The 27,421-nt window shown below is 32.0% G+C and overlaps 2 protein-coding genes across 2 annotated transcripts; both read right to left on the reverse strand.

Annotated features, from left to right (window-relative positions):
- Window positions 1-908: 908 nt before the first annotated feature.
- Window positions 909-7,175, reverse strand: LOC139502983 (toll-like receptor 4). The gene is made up of 2 exons (XM_071292654.1): window positions 7,036-7,175; window positions 909-3,776 (listed from the first exon to the last, which is right to left on the reverse strand). The coding sequence occupies exon 2, from the start codon at window positions 3,767-3,769 to the stop codon at window positions 1,187-1,189; it is 2,583 nt and encodes an 860-aa protein (XP_071148755.1). The 5' UTR covers window positions 3,770-3,776; window positions 7,036-7,175; the 3' UTR covers window positions 909-1,186.
- Window positions 7,176-12,100: 4,925 nt separating this feature from the next.
- On the reverse strand, window positions 12,101-14,695 carry LOC139502984 (toll-like receptor 4). The gene has a single exon (XM_071292655.1). The coding sequence runs from the start codon at window positions 14,693-14,695 to the stop codon at window positions 12,116-12,118; it is 2,580 nt and encodes an 859-aa protein (XP_071148756.1). The 3' UTR covers window positions 12,101-12,115.
- Window positions 14,696-27,421: the final 12,726 nt, after the last annotated feature.

Raw genomic sequence — 27,421 nt, forward strand, 5'->3', positions numbered from 1 at the left:
TGTTACAAAATGATAGAAATTATTATAAGTTAAGGAACGTATCTCCCTCATGCCTCTGATTCCTTTCACGGATTTGGCTATACTTTTTGGACCTTTTGGATTATAGCTCTTCATCTTTTATATAAGCTTTGGATTTCAAATATATTGGCCACGAGCATCACTGAAGAGACATGTATTGTCGAAATGCGCATCTGGTGCAAGAACATTGGTACCGTTAATTTTATTATTTTCAATACTATATACCGTGTTTACCTGTACAAACTCATCAAAGATAATAGGCTTATGATAAACACACCTGACCTTTCGGCCGTAAAACTGTATTCAGAGTACTAAATTTGTACTCAAAATATCAAATCCAGTATTTTGATAGGTTGATCACTGAGTATTATGTACTCGATGATAGGGGATGAAGTCCGTATAAATCATGTTTTGAATTCAAAAGTACTTCAACCTCAAAATCTTTGGCAAAAGCAAAAGCAATACGCAAACGTTTTCAATATTGGTCCTGTTGTTAGGGATTTCAGTTGTTGGGACGGCATTTTTAAAGTAAACAAAAAATCGCTATCATAAGTTATAACGTTTTTGTTATCATATCAAACAGTTATCCAAATTAATTGTTATAATTTATATCCCGTTTACATCAGAGATGTATTGCCAGTTTAATTTCTGGTGATGTAATAATTGAATATAAATTTAGAACATGATCTTGAATATAAAAAACGAAACATATAGTGCATATTTTTACCGGGAGTATACAGCTCAGCAATGATTTAGATCGTAATACACATCATCCAGGCTTAGCTGTAGCTGTAATCTTTCCAAGGATACACTGATCACTCTATTACCGAGGTTGACTTATACTTATTATACTAGCTAAAACAAATTTCACATGGTGTAAAAAAGACAAAACAAACAAAAAAACTTTATCAATTATCTATTTGAACTATATTCACTATAATTAGAATTGTAATGTTAGATGTATTTTATTTTGATCGATACTTTGATTTAACACAGAACTACCTAAGACCTAAACGAGTTACACATAGGTCTTGTCACGTCAGAACTACTGATTTCTATGTCGTTGTCATTTTCTCTTAAAAGAATAAGTTTTGACTGTCCCTTGGTATCTCTTTTATCTATTATCTAAAGATGATCAGATAAATCAATATATTCTGTTTACTACATTTTATTTTAAGGCATTAACTAACTGGTCCCAAAAAACTGTATCCCCATATTCATCATTCGGATACTCTATATAAGACTTAGATTGAATCATTTCAAGCACATTCAGTGGAAGGTCTCTAGGAGACATTTGTTCATAAAACATTAAGAAAACAACGTTTTCGTCTCGTCGTTCGTATACGTTTTCCATTCGGGCCATATTATATTCGAACATGCACCAGTATGATTTTAAAAAGTTATGAGACATTATCACTAGAGTTTTGCGACTGTTATGAATTGCAGATGCGATATTAGTAGCAATGTCATTTCCGGGCAGGAAATTTCTCATGTGTAAGCATAATTGAATTCCGTTTTCAACTTCCAGTTTTTGCAGAAGAGTCTTGTGAACAAATATTCGATCTTCATCAGCATAAGATACAAATGCTCCATACATGTAAGAATATTCTTCCTCAGTTTCCGAATGTAAGCTGCTATACTTCACTTTTACAATGTAATATAGGTAACGCAGTTTCCACCGGAATCTGTAAACGACTGCTCCAACAATGATTGCAATGAATAGTAAAATTCCAGAAACTAAGGCTATTTCTAATTGTTCATATGATGTGCAATGTTTCTTCAATAAATTGTAAGTTTCCTTGGGATTGTGAAGTGTAACGATTGTTCGATTCCATAGCATGCACTTGTACTTTTTTATATTCTTGAGACGGACATTTGTGGTTGTCATCCATTCTATAAACTTAATCGATATACAATTACATTCTAACAAGTTGTCATTCAAATCCACAGAAAAGTTATGTTTTCTAGCTAAAGAATTCAATTGGGATGTAATAGGGGCACTGATAATTGTTATTCTGTTTCCACTCAAATCTAATTCCTGTAAATGCATCATGTGTGATACACGAAAAGTTATATCTGTAAGAATATTATCACTTAAATCAAGTTTTTGCAGATTTCTTTGTGATTTTAATATTTTCCTCGGTAGGTTTGGAATTCTATTTTTAGATAGCATGAGATCAGTAAGCGATTTCAAATTATGAAATATTTTACCATCGATATCGTCAGGAAGTACATATCCAAGTAAATTATTTTGAAAGTTTAAACGCTCTAAGTTTTTAAAATCAGTGCTAAAGAAGAAATTTGAAATATTGCTGCAGAAATTGTTAGCCACGTTTAATGTTTTTAGACTCGTTACATTGAAGATAGGACCAATTAATGAATGTAGTATGTTATTACTTATATCAACGGTTTCTAATTTATTTCTTGAAAACATTAACTTAGGTAAATCCATTACAAGACTGCCAGAGCTGTAATTTATATGTTTCAAATTTGTTGGAATCGGTATTTCAATTAGACTAAATATATCTGGAATATCCCCTTTCCTTATCTTGTCTTTGACATACCCTGATGAGATTCGACTTTGGTCCATACAACTAGGTTCATTGACAGAGTCTTCGTTGCATGTGCATATTGATTCAAAAAAACATTTTTCGGGATAAAAGTTTGTTTTATGACGATAAAGGTCTGAAATGTTTGCAGTTTCTAAATTTGAAAGATGAAGTACATCTTCTAAATAGTATCCAAACTTAAAAGGATTTTGTCTAACTGATAAAAACTTAAGTGATTTTGGAAGATAAGTCAATGCGTTTTTCTCTATAGTTTGTATACGATTACCGTCGACATACACATTTTGAAGGAAGGTGTTATGTAAACCCTTGATATGAGACGTTTTTAGGACTGTAGTCAGATCTGACATTTTGTGAAGATAGCTAACCTTAAGAATGTTTATGTTTGAGAATTGTAAATCACTTGTAATGTTTTCCAATCCTTCGAATTTAATGCACGTATTATTTGATACGTCCAGATACGTTAAATTTTTCAAAACACTTAATGCTCCTCTATAAATTTGTTGAATATTACAGGTTGATATATCTAAATTTCGAACCTGTGAAATAAATTTGAAGAATTCGCTTTTTAAAATTGGCAGTGAACATTTTCCAGATAACCCTGAAAGATCGAGCATTGCAAGATTCTTCAGTTTTCTATATTGTTCGCTCATGAAAGAAATTCCATTTGACAAAAAGTCAATTTGTAGACTTTCTAGTGATACTAGTTTTGAAAGATCTGGTTGGTAGTGTTTGACGAAATTATTTTTTAAGTTTAAATACTTCAAATTCTTTAAATGTGAAAACGTATTAGCACCGAACGAAATGTTTCCTTTTGACAGATCATTGTTTTGCAAGCTTAATTTTAGTAAATTCTGAAGACCATTGAACGACATTTCTGTTAGTGTATGAATCCTGTTATCAGACAAGTCTAATTCTGTAAGGATTGTATTGTTAGAAAAGATACCATTTGGTATTACAGCAATAAGGTTATGTTTCATGATCAACTTTATAACATAACTTGGAACGGATGGAATCACTTTCAGTTGTATATGTGAGCAGTCGACCTCAACAAAGTTTGTGTGCTGTTCTAACCGGCATCTACATCTTGGAAGAAAGCTGCATGGATGGTGCTGTGTATTCCCGTATATTGTTATCAATGAATTTAAACAAATAATTGCATGTAGTATGTGTTTGTTTCTCATTGTGTATCTGCAATAAAAAAAAAAACTCATTGCGTGCATTTTTTACTAAGATTTCCACATAGCAAACATAAATGTGACACACATCTATATGAGTAAAGGACAAAATACAAAGTAAAGTGAACACTGAAGAATGCCAACGGGCATTTATAAACATAAACATAGATAGCGAACTCTTACAATTGAATTTATCTTTGTCTGCTTGATTTCATGTTATAGGCGTAAATCATATGTTAATGATAGGTTTTTCCATTTATAAGAATACGTTTTTGTAGATTGAATCAGTCAACCAAATGGTATGTCCTTGTTTCACTTTCAACGTCGACATCCTTAACCTTTCAAAATCTGAATGCACATTGTACATGCGTAACCTATATGTTGCTAAGGAATTTAACTATAGTTCACATGAATACGGATTAGATGAGGTTGAATTATTCCCTTGCAAATGATTAAATCATTAAAGATGTTACTTTGCTTATTTTGATAATAACTGAACAAAACTGGAGGCTAAAAGCGATTGACTTTATCACTATTTCCCTTTCATAAATGAATGAACCAACAAAATTCGTATTTCATTTTTCTCTCTCTTGTAGCTGATGCCCCTTTTAAGCATCCATGTTTTCAAATATTCAGCTTTAATCGTCGAAACTGATTGTAAATCTAGACAAGCGTTTAAGACGCCTGTATTTAATAACGTGTTGTTTTCATTACTTAAGCACGCAGTCGATAACTCTCTTGGTTGACTATCAGTCTCTGATGGTATCTGCAGCTCTGTAGTCAGTGATTCGGTTCTGACATGAGTTATACATTGATTTAATAATCCCTTCTAAAACTGTTCGTTTATAAATTTTGAAATTATAAAGAAACCGTGTTGCTTTCAGTTTTTACAGTAAAAAATGGTAATTTGGTTATTTGGTAATTTGGTATGCATATTAAATTCGTCACATTCTTAAATAAAATCATTAAATGATATTGTTCTGATTTAAAGGGGCACTAGCTACGAGATATATGAAAAACCTAATATATTATTTTGTTTGGCTCAATGAGTAATACATAACAAATTGTGAAATAACAATTCCTTTTAGTAGCCAAGGTTCAATTTTGTGAAAATAAGCAAAAAAAAACATTGATTATGAATTATTATCTTACTAGTGAATAATTCGATCTCATTGAATTCGTATTCATGTGAACTTTAATTTAACCCCTTAGCTTGAAATGGATAACACGTGAATTGTATGTGTAAAGTTATTTGAAGGAAGGGAATGTCAACATTGAAAGTGAAACAAAAGTAAACCATTTGATAGACTGATTTGACCCACAAATAAACATTCTTATACAGGTAAAAACGATGATAAACATTTATTTTTTATCTGAAATATGACATTTAACAGACCTTAAATAATTCAACAGCACGTGTTTGCTTAATCTATTTATATTTATATTTAGGTTTACATCGCTTATATGGTCATCGGATGACTCTATAGGTCAATTCGATAAATAATTAGATGGCGTCTAGACTCAAATGCACACAAAACGAAGCTATGTATGTTCATGCCTGTGCCTTGTTTATTGTTATATTTAGACTTTTAATTGTTTGGATAAATGTTTTACATTGTTGTAAATCAAATATGAGAATTTGATTAGAATCGATGAATATGAATTTGACAGCTAGTGCCCTTTCAAATCAGGCAGTGTATTGTTAGCTCCATCTTATAAACCAGGAAACGGAAATTCTTCAACGAGACAGCAACACTTTAGATCTGATCGCAAAAATTTGTTGCGAAGTTCTGGGCACTTTGAATTACTATTTTATAAAGTTTCAACAGCTTTTTCCCCAACAAATGATCATAAGAGATGAATACAGTAAATAAAAAAAAAATCAAAGACGCACGTGAACACTTATATCAGAATCAATTAATGTCAAGTTACAGTAAAAGGGTCATGTCACAGGATTTTTAAAAAATTAGCAGTTACCTTTGGGTCGTTAGACTGTATCCGAAAATCGAAAAATATAATGCATTTATCGCTATTTTTCTCAAATAGGTGACCATTTGTATAGAAAGCACATAAAAACGACGAACGTTTTTTGAATTCGATGAATTTCCAATTTTTACTCCATAGATTATTCCTTAAAAACTATATGTTCTTGATTCAAACGTATACCGAAATCTGTGACAGAGTCAGTCTACTGCTCCTTGGCCTCAAGGGGAATAAAAGATTTAAACAAAGATTATTTTAAAACATTATTGCTTCTGGTCGTAAAGAATGATAGGTTACACTTATCCTAAGATGTAACAATCGATACAGAGTTCATTCTCAACCCATACAATTCTTGAGACGTTACAATCGATATAGTGTTCATTCTCAACCCATGCAATTCTTTAAAGGGTTATATTTTAATGTGAATAGGTACTATAAACACAACAATATATAGTAAATATATTTTATTTAAGTGAAAAATGTTCTTATCTTGTCATGAATACCTTGATATTTAAACGGTAAATAACCCAAATATAATTTCCAAGGCCGTCCAAGGTAGAAATGATAAAATGACATTTTCCTACATTAAAAGGTTACTAAATACTGCTTTATCGTGCACAGTCATTGAAAACATGTACGTGTTGTTTACTATTGGGTGTAAATGATAATCATGATTTCACATCTGTCAGTAGATCTTACAAAACTAAACAAAACTAATAGTTATCAAAGGTACCAAGATTATAATTTAATACATATAAATAAATAAATGTTCACATATAGGAACACCACATTAAAATAACCGTTATTTTTTCGTAGAATGCTTGTCACCAGGAAAATATTACTGCCCTCCCAACATTTCACCACGGAGTGTGTACAATCCACACCATTCCGTTGAGATTTCATCATTTGACAGAGTTATTTTTAATTTTTGTGATGTATTTGCCATTTGTATGGTTTAGCTTCTACTGCTTGAAGTAATAATGATGACCAATAATTAATCCTCATGGTTGATAAAAACTGTTTATTTATTTTTTATTCGAGCGTCACGGGTGATTTTGTTTGTAAACAAAACGCGCGCCTGGCGCAAAAAAAAAATTTAATTGTGGTGGTATAATTAGTTTACTTATATGGCTAACTTGTCTAATACTATCTTTCATTTGACTACAAGCTACAGATTAGCAGAATGTTATGTAACTATAAAAGTCTATATATTGTCTTTCTTTTTGTCTTCCAATTGTCCTCATGATGTTTTCAATTGGAAAACAAATATATATAGTTATCATGCTTACCTGTCGATCAACTGCTCCCCAATAAAAACAAAGTTTTGAAAACACTTGAAATCGTTAATCTTGACATTTCAAATTTAATCTATCACAATAACACTGGGTATGATTTGTGGTAGATATAAATCATAGATGCATTGATATCGATTTGAATATAAAACAAACTTTTGGAGTAAGATAAACAAAGTAAAACTTATATACCAAATACAAGAGGATCTCCATGGGGTGTTATCTATAACAAGGAAAATTTTTATAAAAACAAACATTCCATAATCGAGCAGGTACCAATAACATTGATATTTACTTTATTTGAAAGATGTGTTAAAGGTTAAAGCTCATAGTACAGATAGTAGGGTGCCCAGTTTAAAAAAAGACGTCTAGTTAACGAGTTTAAGTTAACGGATAACACACGGCTATATTTATATGCAAACTATTGGAAAATCGTTATATTTTTCAATCATGAATGTCGTCGTAAGATACCGTGGTCACGTTTTTCAAAATTTTGTGGTTTCTAAGGGTACCCCAAAATACTTCATCGTACATGCCATCTTCAACACAAAGAATAAAATTATTACTTTCTGTGTTATTTGTTCAGATGATACTTATCATTTAGCTTAAAAATTACATTTATCATATCATAGTAGATCAACAGTAACTATGATGATGCGGAAGTCATTTATCTAGCTAGCACTTCCAAGGACCCTAAATCTGCTCAGAAGGGATATTAATATTTTAAGAATTATTTTGTATGCACGATGAAGTAGATAACTGCATGATTTTTAACATGCTATTCATGTAGACAAAGAGTTCAGTGTGAAATGCATCAAGGGTAGGATAATAATAAAGTCACAAGAAACAGATGTTCTGATCATTCTAACATTCTACCAGCCGCATATGTTTTAAAATAATGCGATACAACGTCACCCCTGTTTAGGATCGATAACGCACTGTTTTTTTAGTCTTGAAGTACAACCCAGATGATTTTTCCAATTTGTCAAACCTTTCTAATGATGACATCGATGAACCTATAGATAGAGCTGGAGATGTTGTTGTTGTTACGTTGAATGATCTCAAGTCAAAACTCAAAATAGATCATTGTGAACTAAACAAATTGAACGTAAAATTTGCTAAAATTGTCTGTTCTATGGTCGGGTTGTTGTCTCTTTGGTACATTCCCCATTTCATTTCTCAATTTTACAATTTTAAAGTTCTCCCTTGTCAAACTTCCTCCTTGTGAATCCACTTTTAAACAATATGTAATAAGAGCTTCACTCCAGACATAAACTTGATGTCTTCCAATATAGCAAAACTATCCTACATTCTCCTCTTCAGTTCGGATGGGAAAAGATGAATGACTTGTTCCTTTCTATCTCGAAGGTTAGATATCATATGAATTTCTGCAAGATTTAGTTTGTATTTGCTTCGAACAAAATCTTTCTTGTACAGATTTATGCTCATGTTAGGCAAATGGCATTTGTCAAAATGTAAATACTCGTCCGTTTGCAGTTAGAAACATTTATGACAACGAAGATGTATAAGATTTCATTTTTCTGTTTATACCTTATGAATCATTATTAGTTATCGAATGTAAATTAAGCAGTCCATAATCTTTTCTTTAACAATAAATAAAACATCTACTCAATTTTGAAATCGTGGGAAAAATAGTAATAATATATCTAGTGGTGAAAGATATGTAAAAATGAAATAACAACAACAAAAAACTAAACCTGCCATATGGTCTCTGACTTTCGCGTGATTGGTGGGCTTAAACTATAGGAGACCATGGAACTTAGTAGGTAATACTAGCTTCGATCATAATTTTCTATTTGCATTTGTTCTTTTTTTCAGTGTTTTTGCGATGCTGTTGTCAGCTTGTCTTCAATTTATAATTTTTAAATGTCCCTTTGGCTCCTGACGCCTTTTTTGTTTGCAATTATTTGTTAAATACATCGGTGCTGTACATAACTCTCTCCCTTATAATTTTTTTGGAATACTTGTAAACAGTATAGCCAATTGTTGCTCATTTAGTCATCTGTATATGTAGGATGGGGTGTTTTACCTGTTTCTAATAGACGTTTTGTTTTCATAACTTTAACCCCCCCTCCCCCTCTTCTCCGTTTGCAATAATTCTTACTTCCGTAAAGCAAAACTATACACAGAGCTTTATAATCAACCAAGTTTGACGTTAATGTTACACAAATTTCGAAACAAATCATTTATATATACTCTTTCAAACACCCAATAACAGAAATTTGATATTTACCTAGAAATTGACGAAAACCTTACTATCGTGAAAAACACATTTTGTTTTCGACAAATTATTAAAGTTAAGATCTAAAAAACATCTTTAGATCATACTTGTAATGAATTGAATACAAAAATTTCAAATTTAGAATTTGAAATAGGTCAAGGTCACTGTAATTTAACAGCTGTTTGAAAATTTTAAATTTGCACCCTATATACAAAAAAGTATATCTAAAGTCATTTTTGGCGATAAAAATATAAAATAAGTTCGAAATGTGGATACAAAAGATATTTTTCTATCAATTAGTTGTTTTTATTTTGCTCCAAATGCATATATGTAGGAGAAACAAGCTATCTTAATGTGACTTTGATTTTTTCTGAAATTTTTGCATTGACTTTTGACCCTGATTTTAAAAAAAACGTGACCACGGCAGACAACGACGACAACAATATTTCGATGAGGTTTGTTCTCCTATTTCCAATGATATAAAATATAGCCGTGTGTTATTCCGTTAAGGCAAATCGATCAAATTTGTTGATTGGGCACCCTACTAAAATGTTCTCTTAGCTATGAATGCGAGTCTACGTTTATCCAATGTTCATGATTATACATTGTACATGCAAGATGGTGCAAAAAAAACTGTTGTGAAAATGAATGAGGGATTTCGACAGGACTATGTAACTGACAGATAAAATGGGTTGGGTGGGGTCTGATTTTATATTAAAAATAAAACGACATTGATCATGTGATGCATTATTTACTTCACGAGTGTATGACATTATTTGTATTACATACCTTTTAAATCCAAGAGTAATGTTGACGGATGAAAACGGTGTTAATCAAATCTAAATTAAATAAACATCATATATTAGTCAGAGATGAAATTATACAAAACGTCTTTAACAAGTCGATGTACCATAAGAGTAACATACTGTTTTGTATTTTTGATTGTATTTTTATGCACCTGTTATAAGCCTGGATCGTGTGGTTTTCGTTTGTTGATTTGGTTTATAATTGTTTCTCGTTTCTCTTTTTTTTTTTTTAAGACAAAATGTTTTTCTGTTTGATTTGTTTTATACTAGGCATTTCATGGGCCCATATAGCTTGCTGTTCGTTGTGTTCCAAGCCTCTGTTCGAATGCGGTACTTTGAGCTATAATTGTTAATTGTTTATACATTGTGACTTGGACGAAGAGTTGTCCTATTAACACTCATACCGCATCTTGCTTTTTATATCAATATAACAAACATCAGCTGATAGAAATTATAACATTTTCTTTGGAGGAAAATAAGGAAATACTAAAATTAGTTGGGAGCGCAAGGTAATAAAGGGTAACAACAACCAAGCTAATGAACTTACAGAATCTTTAACTCACTTGGTAGCTGGCCATGGGGAGAGTATTAACAGATATTGTCAAACTTTCCCTTAAATGCACGATTGCATTGTACTGATGAAGATGAAGAATACTGAAATCCAAACGTTATGCAAAAATCTGATTCTCTATGCTCAATATAAAAGAAAGCTTATTGTTTTATAAATTAATATAATATGTGCTATTTAGAGTACATCTAAATGAAATTAACGTTTTAGTTATATTGAATATCATTTAAAAAGAATGCCCACAAATGTAATACACCTGTGAGTGAAAAATAAAGGGATTTAAATTCGCAAATGTTAAAATAATGTTTGCAAATTTTATACAAATATAAACGTCAGGAAAACGTAAATTCAGCTACAAAAAAGAAAGGAAATGAAAATGAAAACATAACTACAGCAATTTTACTGCTTCCTGGACCACATTTTGCATGTCATATATTACTTTTTTATCGATTTTGAATGACAGAATTGGACTTTTCATCCTGTTTGTAAATACTACTATCAAATATTGTGACCACATTATGAATGTATGTGCCTGTTCCAATTCAGGAGCCTGTGATTCGGAAGTTGTCGTTTGTGTAAGTGTTACATTTTTGTTTTTCGTTTTTATTCCTTTATATAAATAATGCCGTAAGTTTTCTCATTTGAATTGTTTTATATTGTCATTTCGGGGCCTTGTCTAGCTCACTATGCGTTATGGGCTTTCTTCGTTGTTGAAGGCCGTACGGTAACCTATAGTTGTGAATTTCTGTGTATTTTAGTCTCTTGAGAGTTGTCTCATTGGCATCATTCCACATCTTCTTTTAGATATGTTTGTATGATTATCGTGTCTCGTATATTTGTTCCCTATATCGTTGACATTCTTTCTTAGAGTTTCAAGTGTCCCTTGGTATCTCCAATCTAATATCTAAAGATTATTTGAGTCACATAAATCATTTTATTTCTTATCCAGAAAAAATACTGCAATCTGATTGGTTGATAACCCCGGTGTAAATAACATCCCATCCTTGTTCACCCCGGCATAAATAAAAATTGGCAAAAATAAATTTTAAAAAATTTGCGTAAAATAAATGAAAAAAGTGTAAAAAAAATACAAAATAAATGAATAAAAAAAAAATTAAATTTGGACAAAAATCAAGAAAAAAGAAAAAAAAGTAAAATTAAGAAAAACGTATAGGACAATGCACAGCAACATCGACGTTCAAAATTGTTACACTGTAATTTTTTCAATACCATTTTTCAATTTTACATCCTTGTTTAAAAAATAGTAAAGGAATTGTTCATAAGAATAAATTCGTTTTCTTGGTACAATCAGGGGTGTACATAATTTTACACCGTTGTTGAAAATTCATATAACCATTCGGCTGCGTCTCAGGGTGAATTAATTTTCAACAACGGTGTAAAATTCTGTACACCCCTGGTTACACCAAGAAAACTAATCATAGTTAAAATGTTCACTACATTTTATTTTAAGGCATTCACTAACTGGTCCCAAAAAACTGTATCTCCATATTCATCATTCGGATATTCTACATAAGATTTTGATTGAACCATTTCAAGCACATTGAGGGGAAGGTCCCTAGGAGACATTTGTTCATAAAATATTAAGAAAACCACGTTTTCGTTTCTCCGTTCGTATATATTTTCCATTCGGGCCATGTTATATTCGAACATGCACCAGTATGATTTTAAAAAGTTATGAGACATTATCACTAGAGTTTTGCGACTGTTATGAATTGCAGATGCGATATTAGTAGCGATGTCATTTCCAGGCAGGAAATTTCTCTTGTGTAAGCATAATTGAATTCCGTGTTCAACTTCCAGTTTTTGTAGAAGCGTTTTGTGCACAAATATTCGATCTTCATCAGCATAAGATACAAATGCTCCATACATGTACGAGTATTCTTCCTCAGTTTCCGAATGTAAGCTGCTATACTTAACTTTCACGATGTAATATAAGTAACGGAGCTTCCATCGGTATCTATAAATGAGTGAACCCATTATAAGTATTATAAAAAGTAATACTCCCGAAACTAAGGCTAATTCTAAATATTCATATGATGTGCAATGTTTCTTTAATAAATTGTAAGTTTCCTTAGGATTGTGAAGAGCAATGATTGTTCGGTTCCATAGCATGCACTTATACTTTTTTATATTCTTGAGATGGACATTTGTGGTTTTCATCCATTCAATAAATGTGATTGATATACAATTACATTCCAACAAGTTGTTATTCAAATCGACAGAAAAATTGTGCTGTTTGGCTAAATAATCCCATCGTAATGTAATAGGGTCACTGATAATTGTTATTCTGTTACCACTCAAATCTATTTCCTTTAAATGCATCATGTGTGATAGACGAAATGTGATGTCTGTAAAAATATTTTCACTTAAATCAAGTTTTTGAAGATTTCTTTGTGATTTGAATATATTCTCCGGTAGATTTGGAATTCTGTTATTAGATAGCACTAGTTCAATGAGTGATTCCATATTATGAAATATGGCACCATCAATATCATCAGGGAGTATAATTCCAAGCAGATTGTTATGAAAGTTTAAACTCTCTAAGTTTTTAAAATCAGAACTAAAGAAAAATTTTGAAATATTGCTGCAGAAATTGTTAGCAACGTTTAGAGTTTTTAGACTTGTTACATTGTAGATAGGACCAATCATAGAATGCAATATGTTATTACTAAAATCAACGGTCTCTAGCTTACTTTCGGAAAGTATCAACTTCGGTATGTCCATAATCAGACTGGCAGAGCTGTAATTTATATGTTTAAGATTTTTTGGAATCTTTATTTCAGCAAGACTAACGATATCTGGAATATCTTTTTTTCTGATTTCGTCTTTGATATAAAGTGAGGACATCCAACTGTGTTCTATATAACTGGGTTCATTCAGCGAGTCTTCTTTGCATGTGCATATTGAATCAACAATGCATTTTTCGGGATAAAGGTCTGATTTATGATGATAAAGATCGGAAACGTCTATAGTTTCTAAATTGGTAAGCGAAAATACATATGATATATAGTGTCCAAATTTCAATGGATTTCGTCTAACGGATAAAAACTTCAGTGATTTCGGAAAATAAGTCAATGTGTATTTCTCTATAGATTGAACACGATTACCGTCGGCAAACACATATTGAAGTGATGTGTTTTGTAAACTCTTGATATGAGACGCCTTCAAAACCGTAGTGAGATCCGAAATTTTGTGAAGACAGTTAATCTTAAGAATGTTAATATTTGAGAATCGTAAATCACTTGTAATGTTTTCCAATCCTTCAAATTTAATGCACGTATTATCCGAAACGTCCATATACGTTATATTTTTCAAAGCAGTTAATGCCCCTTTGTGAATTTGTTGAATCTTGCAAGTTGATATATCTAAATGTTTTACCTGAGGAATAAACTGAAAGGATTCATTATTCAAAATTGGTAATGAACATTTTCCAGATGACCCAGAAAGATCTAGCATTGCAAGATTTTTCAGTTTACTATATTGTTTGCTCATGAGAGAAATTCCATTTGACAAGAAGTCAATATGTAGACTTTCAAGTGATACTAGTTGTGAAATATCTGGTTGGTAGTTTTCGACGAAATTATTTTTCAAGTTTAAATACTTCAATTTTTTCAAATGTGAGAACGTTCTAGCACCGACCGAATTATTTCCTTTTGACAGATCATTGTTATGTAAGCTTAATTTTAGTAAATTCTGAAGACCGTTGAACGACATTTCTGTTAGTGTATGAATCCTGTTATCAGACAAGTCCAATTCTGTAAGGATTGTATTATTAGCAAAGACACCATTTGGTATTTCTTTAATAAGGTTATGGTTTAGGAGCAACTTTATAACATAACATGGAACAGTTGGGATCCTTTTGAGCTTTGTATGTCCGCAATCGACCTCTACAACGTTTTTGTGATGTTCCAAGCGGCATCTACATCTCGGAAGGAAGCTGCATGAATGGTGCAGTATATTCCCGCATATTATTAATGTATTGCAACAGATAATCACATATAATAAGTGATTGCTCCTCATTGTGTATCTGCAATGAAATAAAGAATTAACAGTACTGTAACATCAGAAACTATTGCTTGCATTCATTCTTGTGCTTTCAAAATGACAAAAAGCAAACGTAAGCATGATACCTACGGAATATATATATGTTATATTTCTGAATTTTGGTTCTTGTATTGCGATAATTAGTCAGTCAGTTGGTTAATTATTTGCAATAATCATAACCACGCATTCATTTCTGAGTTTTCAATAATACAAAAGGGAAACATAGGTACAAATCAATTTCATTCATTTTGTTTCATTGAAGCAGTGAATAATATTGTTTAAAGTTAAGAGCAGACAGCGTATTGTTATAATTATCTGATAAATGAGGAAACGAAAAGCTTCAAAGAGACATCAACACTGGACGAAGACAGTTCGTTTAATCTTATGGCGATAATGTGTTGAGAAGATTTAGTTACTTTAATCTCTGTTGATATAAAGTTTCAATTGTTTTTTAAACTTGTTGTAATATAGATATAAATGCAGCAAATAAAAGATTTTACTGAAAAAACACAACGTGTACAAGTTTTCTTAGTACTATAAATTTAACAATTCTGAGTTAACGTCTTCTTTTTGAAAATCAATATTTCGCATTAGATTAAATAGGAAATAAAACATTTATAATCTTCAGGGTCATTTCAACAGATAGTGATAAAATTAAAGATATCATCGTGAAAATAATCAATTACTTAAACAGATAGTTTCTTTTATCAACCCTTTGGTGTGTTAGGGACCGGTCAAAATTTATCTACACATAGGACCGGTGCAAAGTGCAGTAGGACAGATACTTTTTTCCGGAATAGCTTTTGTTGGGACATCACTTTTTTCACAGATAATATCCATAGGACACAAGGTTTTTTTCAAACGATTACTTTGAAATAATTTTTATTAACATTTATAACAAAACTTGAAATAACAAGTATAATATACAATATGTAAAAATAAAAATTATTATATAAAAATTCAGATAGGCATCTTTAATTTTTTTTATAACTTTTTCAAATCAACTTGAATTTTCATCAAACTATGCAGCTATTTTAGATATATATCAAGCTTACTGAATCCCATTTCATTTAGTTTTTTTATTGTCTTGGTGTAAAATTTAAGAATTAAAGTAATCTTGGTAAAAAAAGCTAGGATTTGCAATTCAGACAAAATAGAGATAGTACACTTTAATTTTTTTTATAACTTTTTCAAATCAACTTGGATTTTCATCCAACTATGCAGCTATCTTAGATATATATTAAGCTTACTGAATCTCATTTCATTTAGTTTTTTGTTGTATTGCTGTAAAATTTAAGAATTAAAGTAATCTTGGTAAAAAAAGCTAGAATTTGCAGATCGAACAAAATAGAGATAGTACACTTTAATTAATTTTATAACTTTTTAAATTCAACTTGGATTTTCATCAAACTATGCAGCTATCTTAGATATATATCAAGCTTACTGAATCCCATGTCATTTAGTTTTTTGTTGTTTTGCTGTAAAATTTAATTTCACTTATATGGTGAAGTGCAACAAACATACATCATGTACATCATGTACATTACATCAACCAACAAAGTAGCAAAAATCATTCGGGGGTCACATCAGGTACATTTTCTGTAAATGGGAAAATGTTAAAGCAATTATTACCATTCCTTATAAAAAACACATTCCAAGGCAACCTATGGGTCTTCAGGTTAAAATATATATAGAGAGTTAAACCAAATGCTATTGAGTTTCATATTTCTCCTGGAGCTTGTTTTTATAATTAATATATAAAGGTATTGATAAAATTCTATATAAGACACATGCAGCTTCATTAATCTTTCAGTTTAACAAACACCTATTTGTGGTTTGATTGCATTATGCAATGTCTTAGTTTTTTTCAATGCTATATTCATAGTATAATTTATGATAATGCCATGCCTGTAATTGTATGTGAATCAACAAAATAAAACAGGAAACTGTTGTTTTTGATCATATTATAAAGACAACATATGTTAAATGCCTCTATTAAGTATACTATTATTTACAATACATTGGAAAAGTAGGATAGGACACCAACTTTTTTATTACTAAGTTGGCATAGGACATTATTTTTTTTCAGTCAGAAAGCCATAGGGTTGTAACTTTTATTAAATGTTTTTATTTTTTGCTCCGGTCCTATGTGACGATAAATTTTGACCGGTCCCTTAGTAAATGGCTTGTCACATGGCATACATTAATACCTTTCCAACATAACATTTTACCACATACTATATACAATCAACACCATTCCATTAACTTAAGGTGATATCATTTGAAACATTTTAATGCATGATGTTTTTGCAACCCATTTGGATATTCTTCTACGGTATCACGCTTATAATGTTGACCCGCAATTGATCTTGATCGATGTGCACTTGTATTGAATAATTTCAGGTTGATGTAAGGTAAATTTGTGGAGATATATTATATGTATTGCTTTGTTTTCATTTCTAGATGTATGGAAAAGATAAGATAAAAAATCAGCAATTTCATTTATATCATTTCGAGTTTAAAGCAACTATATTCAGAGGATTGTTTTGTTAAAAACAGTTTTTGATCTCGAAGAAAAATTGATATGGTTAGAAAATACAAATAATAACACCGTTACACACAATTTAATTTTGATATTCTTGCCATGGTTAGAAATATACATATCCTAACATATCCGAACTCAATCCGAATATAGTAGTCTTGTTTATGTAAATAGGTTAACCAGTTATTACATAAACCTTTTGTTGTGTTGATCCATTTAAGTGATTGTCAGTTTCTATTTCGTTTTAGTCTTCTGTGGTATGCTGTCGAAAATTAATGGAATGTGTCCGTTTTTATTCTGCGTTTTACATGTTTTAATGTACATTGTACCATTATATAATTTATTTCTGTATTCATATCATCTGTAGTGAGTGTGTTCATGTGCTAATTTGTACTGTTTGCCTGTCATGTAGGTATAAAAAAAGAGGATGTGGTATGATTGCCACTGAGACAAGACTCAGCAAGAGAACAGCAGACACCTACATTAACAACTATAGATCACCACATGGCCTTTAAGAATGAGCAAACCCATACTGCATAGTCAGACTTTAATATCTCTCAATTGACTGTAAGGTAGAAGCAAGCTATCGATTTTTGTAACTATAAAGGTATATTTAGGATTTTTCGTTGCTTTGTCTTCAATTTTTTTTTTCGATACTATATAATCAATCTAAAAACAAAAAAATATAATATAGTTACTACGCTTACCTGTGTCTCAGCTGCTGTATAACTATTTAAAACGTTTGAATACACTTGAAATCGTTTACCTTCAAATGTCTAATGTTATTTATCATTGGGTAGAATATCTTGTAAATAGCTGTAATCTTGGATGAATCGACTTGAATATAAATAAATCTTTAAAAGTAAGATAAATGACCTAAAACTTATTGTCCAAATACAGGATGATCTTCTGATTGATTTATCTATAACAGGGAAATTATAATTTAAACAAAACATTCTATTTTGCAGCATGCGACAGTCACATGAACATTTATTTTATTTGCAGGATTTGGAAAAGGTTCAAGTTCAAGGTATGGCTACAAATCTCTTAAATGCAAGAAAAGGATATTCAAATGTCATGATTTTATATTAAAATTATAGGGTAATGACCATGTGATACATCTTTCACGTCATAGTAACACGAGTATGTGACATGGGTTATATTAAATGCCTTTCAAAATGTTGACCGATATTTCATAACAATGTAGTAAGACATATTTAGATTAGATAAAAAATAAATAATTTAGTTCATAGGTGTTTATCGGTTTTTTTTATAAAGATTAGAAAGTTGGTTTTTATGTTTATCTTTTTTACACTCCTCATCTTGGGGGTCTATATAGATTGTTGTTCGATGTGATAAAATGCTCCATGTTATAAGCGGTACACTAACCTATGATTTTAACTCTTTATACATTGTGACTTGGTTGGAGAATTGGCACTTATACCACACTTACTATTTATATCAATATTGAAAACACCTGATATTAAAATCCACACAATGTTTTGAAGACTTTTTACATCAAGTTATAAGTGTAAGGTCATCTTAAGATAACACAAACCGAATCTGATGAACAGACTAAATATTTGCCATGTAAATCACTGTCCATGTAAATAATATGAACGGATCATGATATATGTGTATATCTACTTACATAAACGATATCAATTTCTCTGTGAAAAACATGCATACACTTTGTCAGGTATCAATGTATAGCAAGCAATTATAGCACAATCAAAGCTGTGCACATACTTACATGTTTTTTTATTGAAAACAACAAGCTCTTCTACCATGAGGCAAACACGTCTACAGCTGTATTGTGACACAACTCTTTAGAAATATTGGATTGCAATGCTTTTCAGCTTTAAGTTTGATTTAGTTTTCCTAATAATTCGAGTGTTATTAATAACGCTTATACAAACAGGCAGTGTCATGTGTCCAGTATTCAGCACTTTTTTGTTGGCATGAAATCGAAATGATGTGCAAACTTTTTCTGAAATACTTTGCTGATAACATTAAGAATTAATCAAGTCAATCCTTGTGGATATTCAACTTGCTCCTACAAAAAAATCACTCCCTTTACACCATGTGAGATAGGATTAAATGTTTATGAACATTATACAGTACATACAACTATATATCTTTCGCTAAACATTTAATTTTGTTTGCCACATGGTAAAAACTTTGTACCTTTTTTGTCTTCGGGTACCATGTGACCAGGGAAAATCTAAGATATATTAAGTATGGGAAATCAAAACACGAATCAGAAGTGAACTTCAATCTATTTTGACAAATTGAAAGGCAACCACTGAGGCATTTTCTTTTGGTCCGAAAGGGAATAGAAATATTTGACTTGAAATACCCTAACGTCATTTGAGGTAGTATATGTGTGCTGTGTATGAATTAGGAGTGCGTTCTTTATATAATCGCGTAGACGCGGATTATGAACAAATTAAATATTGTAAAATTATTTGGTGTAAAAAGGTAACATTAAGATGAAAATTACAATACTTGGGAAGATGGTGTTGCATCGGTTATAGGTAAATAACCACCAGATCGTCACAACTTTGGTTATCAAAGAAATCCTCGCATTATATAGAAAGAATTCATCTTATGATATATATGATATAGCAAAACTACCAAATCAGTGTTCGCTCATATTTCATTTCCATCCGATCAAAACAACATATACATTTCAGTATCCCTGATAATGATATATATTACCACTGTTTCTAAAATCAGATGCGCATTTCAACAATAAAAAAATATACAATATACTGAACTTCAAAGAAAAACTCAAAACTGAAAGTCCATTATCAAATGGCAAAACCTATAGCTAAAACACATCCATCGAACGGAAAACATATGTATTATTCCTGACTTTGTACATACATGTCTTATATAGAACATGTGGATTAAACCTTGTTTGGTACTTTAAAATTCTTAATCGTAAGACAGTTGCATATTATTTTTGTAAAGGTTGAGGTATAGAAGTCAGTATTCTGTTTTAATCTTATTCAATACGTTAGTGTTACTTGAGTGATGACCGACGTCAAAGTGTTTTGAAAGTTCGAACATTGTTCATAACCTGAGCAAAGCCCGTGCGAGAAATCCGGACAAGAAATCTGATCTTGCATTAAAATGATATACTCCTGAATTTAAGATAATTTCCAATATGTGGAATTACTGGGCTGTCGATACCGTCGCAGAATATCAGTCCATCAGAAGATCTATTGATCGCGTAGTAGTTTTAATTTACTTTTTAAGTTACTCTTATATATTTATGTTTACATCAATGTAATCTATGAAAAATATTTTATTCAAAATCACTTATTCTACTTTTAAAATTATAATACCTACATTCATGAATATAAAACTGATACGTTGATATGCAGTGTGAACTCTGTTTTATTTTTATTGATTTCGTCACATGAAGGGATGATTTTTTCACGCTGTACAATATAAATTAGCCAACAATTTTGTAAGATTCAAAATGAGCGAGGTATATTGTTATTTCAAATGATGTGGACTGAAGGACATAAATGGTCCCAAAACGACATGTAAAAACACCAAAAGTCTAATTTCTGACATGGCAATAAACTAAAAAGGAAAATGACTAAAACAAACAAAAACACACTGAAATAGGTGCTTCTACTTTTGGAAAGTTTTTTTTATTAGTCTTTTTATTATATTCGTACTGATTTGTCTAAAAAGTTATAAGGTACGACAAAATATGCCTACCCAACCTCATTATTCAAAGGCATGTCCAAATTCAGAGGCCTGTAATTAAGTGGCTGTCATTTGTTCATGTCCGTCATATTTTATATTCGTAAAGAGTTTTATTAAAAGATTTTAGTTTTCCACATTGAATTGTTTCACATTTTTAAGTTGCGGCCTAGTTTTCTATGTTCGCAGTGATGTTAAGGCACTTTACGAGAAAAATACGTTAAAAAGCATATTATTTTTAAACAATTTTAACTTAATATTGCCAGAAAAAGATTTCTTAGCAGCGGTAATAGTGTTAATCATTAAAATCTAAATTTAATTTTTCACGGTTTGTTTACTTCAAAAGTGAAAGTAGTCACGTGACCCGAGCAGCTACTGAAGGTGTTTATTTCATTTTAAAGTCAAAAGTCCAGCGTGTTGCTGGAACCTTTCAACAAAAAATAAAGCATTAATGAAATCGTCTGAATGTATATTTTCTGAAAAATGCTATCCAAAGTTTAAGCTATACTGACAAAAGGTACAAACTGGTGTAAATCTGATGAAAAAAGGGATGTTTTTACGATTTTCCACGTTAACACCACTCGTTTTCATTAATATCAAGATATTTACGTGTTTGGATAGCAATTATCTGTTAAAAGAGACATTTCTCGTTTCAGAATGGTTACAATCCAGTAATTCTGTCTCCGGGAACACGCTGGACTTTTTAATATTATTAATCGAGTTTTATTGTGTATCATTTCAGGGCCATTATCAAACGCTTGAAAGACGTTGTATGAGAACACCTTGAACATTTGCGGACAGATCCAATTTTCCGGATAAGTGTAAATACCGCGAAAACTTGAATTGATGGACAGTTTTGCGCCTTTAATACAATGTGTTATTTGTATTTATTTTTATTGTTTATATATTATTTTATTTATTCATTTGATGTAGTAAACTTTTACTACTGCCAGAATTGAAAAAATAAATATTTTTGTTATCAAATATTTTTTCTGTCAAGTTCAAGTACGCTTTTAGGGGTGCGATCTTTCAATACTTTGTAAAATATACCCTATTTTGTGATATAAAAGGCATCAAGTTGATAAATTTTAGAATAAATATTCAGATGTACAAATTCTATTGTCCCTCATTTCTCATTGCCCTCTTTTAAAACTTTCCTACATATGGCCCTTGCTACCTTCGGCCCCTCCTTGTATAGTAGACTATTATTTCCAGATTCATTTTTGAAGAGGACACCTCGAAATTTTCCACCAGCATATTTTGTTTAAATTTCAGTGTTTAAAGTTTAATTGATCGACTTAATTTAACAAAAATATTTATATTTGGCTTAGTTTTCCATCATTTGTGGAGAAACACCTACCTTATTCCAAACCATACCTTCATTTATTCCTGAACATCAAGTTTACCTGCATCACCAACAGAAAGGTAATGTTCTGCATTTTTCAAATGAAAAAAATCTTCAACAAACAATCCACTCTTCAGTATCAAGTGTGGAATAGTTCATAAAAAAATCAGGAATTAAAACACAGGAAATGTAATGTTCTGCATTTTTCAATTCAAAAAAATCTTCAGCAAACAATCCACTCTACAGTATAAAGTGTGGAATAGTTCATAAAAATTCAGGAATTAAAACACGGGAAATTTTTGTTTGGAAAACAGGGGGAGTGTGTGCGTGTTCCAGAATCACAGAATACAAACATGATTTGATTTTTAATTCCTATCAAGGGGTGCTTCAGAAAATACTATGTCCCAACCAGGGACCGCACTAATTTTACACCCACCGCCCACAAAAATAATAGTAAATAAGAAGAATACTCCGTTTGCATTTAAAAAAAAACAAAAAAAACACCAATTATCCTTCCCTCGGGATGACATAGTATTTTCTGAAAAAAAGATTTCTCTAAAAAGAAGTGGCCGTAAATTTTCAACTGTATTTCTATATAATTTAATTTTGGATGTAACATGTCTTCTGATTGGCTGACGTTGTTCTGTTAATCAGCCCATAGACAAAATTTACCAACCACGCAAGGGCTGTATAGCCAGTCAAGTCGTTAATAACTTCCATTTGGCATAGACATAGTTTTGTCATGTGACTGTGATCTTCATCAACGTCTTTTCATGATTTATTCTGGTTAAAAATTGAATTAAGAATTAAATTTAAAGAAATGACTAACTATATATTATTTTCTGCCTATTCTAAATGGCAGTTAACACTTTACATGTGTGCACCGTGTGCACCACATTTTTTTTAATGTTATTTCTTCATAGACAAAAAAAATATAAGTCATTCCTCAAATAAAGGGAGTTGAAGGTTTGACCCTGCCAAATTCTGTGTGACTGTTCTCAGTCAGGAGCCTGTACTTTAGCAGTTTTCTTTTGTTGCTGTACATCATATTTGTTTTTCATTCATTATTTGTCATTTCTGGGCTTTTTAGCATAGCAGACTATGCAGATCTCACAAACATGTTTAACCCCGCCGCATTTTTGCGCCTGTCCCAAGTCAGGAGCCTCTGGCCTTTGTTAGTCTTGTATTATTTTAATTTTAGTTTCTTGTGTACAATTTGGGATTAGTATGGCGTTCATTATCACTGGACTAGTATATATTTGTTTAGGGGCCAGCTGAAGGACGCCTCCGGGTGCGGGAATTTCTCGCTACATTGAAGACCTGTTGGTGACCCTCTGCTGTTGTTTTTTATTTGGTCGGGTTGTTGTCTCTTTGACACATTCCCCATTTCCATTCTCAATTTTATGGTTTTGTTTTTTTCTCATTTTTGAAGGCCATACCTTAAGTAGCTAATTTCTGTGTCGTATAAATGAAGATTACATTGAGAATGGAAATGGGGAATGTGTCAAAGAGACAACAAACCGAAAATAGAACAGACATAAAAGTTGTTTCATCATGTTCATTGGCATTTATATCATTTAAATTTTTTATAAATGCCTTACAACTTTTTTTCTTCTTCTTAACAACTTGAGTCTGAGATTGCAATATCAGGACCTATCCCTCAATTTGGTCTTAATATTTCTACAGAAAACAAACAAACACTGTTTTTCTCTGTCATTTGTTTACATAATATTATAGCAATTGTGAAAAATTTAACCTTTGAGATACAATTTTTTATTCATATTTTTATATCACAAGTTCACTAAAATTGTATTAATACCAAATTCATTTTATATTTCACTAAAATTGTCTTACATGTATCAAAATTATTTCCCATTTCGCTGAAATTGTATTACCAAATTTGTAACACAAAGCTATAAAGCAATATATATGTACATCAAATGCAAACTTGGATGTCGGATTTAAACAATTCAGTTGTAGTGTTAGTTTTTGGTCCTTTTGTTACTTTTCTCTGTTGACTGCAACACATAAATACTACACTCTGGTTTCGAGAAAGTCTGAAATAAGAAATAAAAAAATTACAGAATTGAGTGAATAACATAATACCTCAAGCTATACTGTATAATACATAAAATACAAAGTACAGCAGTCTAAACATAACACTTTATAAACTGCATCTATCATCATCATTCTAGGCTATTTGTGCAGTCAAATTGCATGCCACTGATCTTATAATCGTGGTTTACACAAACAGCACAGTGATTTTTTCTTCACAAGAAATTACAGTATTCTTTTTTCTAGTGCCAATCCCAAGTCACAATAGTCCGGCCGATTGGTGCAGATATAGAGCAGAATTGCTCACTTGATGAGGAAAGCATAACACTTTGCATAGTAGTTCTTGATTATATACCCTTTGATTTCAGCTATGGACCCACTCTGAAAAATCCAATATGGCTGCCATTTTCAAGATGGCGGAAAAACGGTATAAATATCAAGATTGTCCTATAGGTATTCTATATAATTTCGGAAATTAAAGTAATGCTTCTTTAAAAATGGACTTTATGTTCTTGAATTTGTTATCAATTAATTTTAAAATATAAAAAAAAATATTTGGTTATTTCTATAACATTTGCAACTATGGCTGCATATACAAAAACAAAAAGAGAAATTCAAATTGTTAATCAATATGTTACATATTATTGTAATTGTTCTTTAAACGCTTTCAGTTTTAATGGTTGGAATGAAATAGGTTGAAACGACTCGATTGAACGTTAATATATGTCGGTTAAATGTGGTGGAATAGTAGGTAACTCATCTGAAATTTGAGGCAGCGCCGAGGGCACCTTGTCTCGTGTCTCTTCAATGCCACGTCTTACGTCATTTATCGAGTTTTCATCTGCCGTACCCACTACATCGTCAAATTATTCTATGTAATCAATGGGTGTACCTTTCTTCAGGGGGATTAGACGATTGCTTTCACTTAAAACGGTTAAGGGGCAACTATTTTCTTTTCCAACTACGTGCGAAACAAATTCGCAACTATTCAGCGAGCATGGTCCTAGAATGAACTCCTGGTCAGCACTTTTATTAGTTTTAATGGTAACAGTCATTTTTGAGTTTGGCGGAACTGTGATGGTTCGTTTTATGCAAACTTGCTGAGTTGAAATTTTCGTTTTCATTGTTAACAAATGCCGCATTTATCACTTTATTGTTGATGGTAATTGTGGGAGTATTCATGCATGTTTATCACTGCGCTCAGTATGTCCAAAATATCTACCCTAAGTATAACATCATGTTAATGGTTCTTTGCACACATCCCATTGTATGTTTACTCTATTAATGTCGAGAGTCGTTCTTTATAATCTTCCCTATAACAAGCTGTTAATCCACACCACGTAGCGTTACGTTCACCAAATCTCAATTTGTTTCCCGGAATTAATTTCTCATTTACTAATGTTATCATTTTAGCGGTGTCCACAATTATGCTCACATTCTGGTCATGTATAGTACCTCTAACTGCTAAGCTCTTTCACATGGTTCGTCTGATGACAATATCTGACGAGGACGAGGGCATCTGATCGATTTTGTGTTGAGGTGATGTTTCATGGCCAATAGACTTTGGAATCGTGCGTTGGCCTACTGGCCAGACCCTTTGCTGTTTTAAGACTCTATTGTTGGGGTTGCACTTTGATTTGCTCCATATCCTGGTGAAGGTGACCGTTGTCTGAAATAACCTGGATTTCTGGAGTTTGTCCGTGGAGATGCTAACCGTTGTCTTTAGGGACCATAGGATCTCTAGCTTAGTGGGGTGTGTTGCTGATCGATAGGCATTAAGGTTGGGTGTATTTCTATCTTGCGATTTACCGCGATTGTATTGCTCAGGAGATCTTCTACGTGTATATTGATCAAGTGATCTTCCATTTAATTGGTGATCTTCCATGTTTACTTGATCAGAAGAACCGAGGTTATATTGATCGGCCAATCCACGGTTATGCTGATTAGTTGAAAGCATAACATCAGCTAGTTTTGTGACAATTTGTGTGAAGTTATGCACCTCATTATCCAAAGGACTGCTCATATTTCTTTTATCGGTCGGTGATACTGCGCCATCAGCAAAGTAGACTTGTGGATGGTCATAATTGGCACTTTTTTATCCATATATCGCCATCTGGTTTGCTATTAAGGTTTTCAATTGTTTTAACACCTTGTTAAATGTTTCTGTGTTCCTCTCTATAACATGTCTTATATAATCTTTGTCTTTACATCCTCGACGGATTGCATGCTTCAGTTCCAATCTGGTTTGATCTTTCTTGCCGAAGCGCTGCTCCAAATGAATGCTTTTTTTTCAAGGCCTTGGAATCATCATCTGTGTTTACCTTGCGAGCGTACGTACTCAAAGCCAACATCAGCCTGGCAATTTGGGGCCTACACACATTTTTTCTGTTTTACCATTGTCATCTACCGACAGTTCGTTCAAATTGGTAAATGAACGCCGCCCAAGTCATGGATCCTCTTCAATTGAGTTTTTGTATTTTTGGAAGGTGGGCTTCGGCTCCGGTCCCTTTCACCAAGATTTTCTTGCCATCGGGTATATTCTCTCTCCAATGAGGAGTCTGAAGAAGAGGTGTTGCCACACTCTTTTGGGGTTGCTCTGCCCTTTCCTGGATCGCTCAGTGGAGTCAGCTTGCTGTTATGGGAATAAAATTGAGAATGGAAAAGGGGAATGTGTGAAAGAGACAACAACCCGACCAAATAAAAAACAACAGCAGAGGGTCACCAACAGGTCTTCAATGTAGCGAGAAATTCCCGCAACCGGAGGCGTCCTTCAGCTGGCCCCTAAACAAATATATACTAGTCCAGTAATAATGAACGCCATACTAATTTCCAAATTGTACACAAGAAACTAAAATTAAAATAATACAAAACTAACAAAGACCAGAGGCTCCTGACTTGGGACAGGCGCAAAAATGCCTATTAGAGCTCCAGGAGCTGACGAGGTTGTCATAATTGGAGTGATAAATGTGGGATTTGCCATTGACTCGACGGGGATGATACCGTATAAGTATAGGCACTGCATTCAGCATTGGAGAAG

Source organism: Mytilus edulis, chromosome 14, assembly GCF_963676685.1.
Source record: "Mytilus edulis chromosome 14, xbMytEdul2.2, whole genome shotgun sequence".
Taxonomy (NCBI): domain Eukaryota; kingdom Metazoa; phylum Mollusca; class Bivalvia; order Mytilida; family Mytilidae; genus Mytilus; species Mytilus edulis.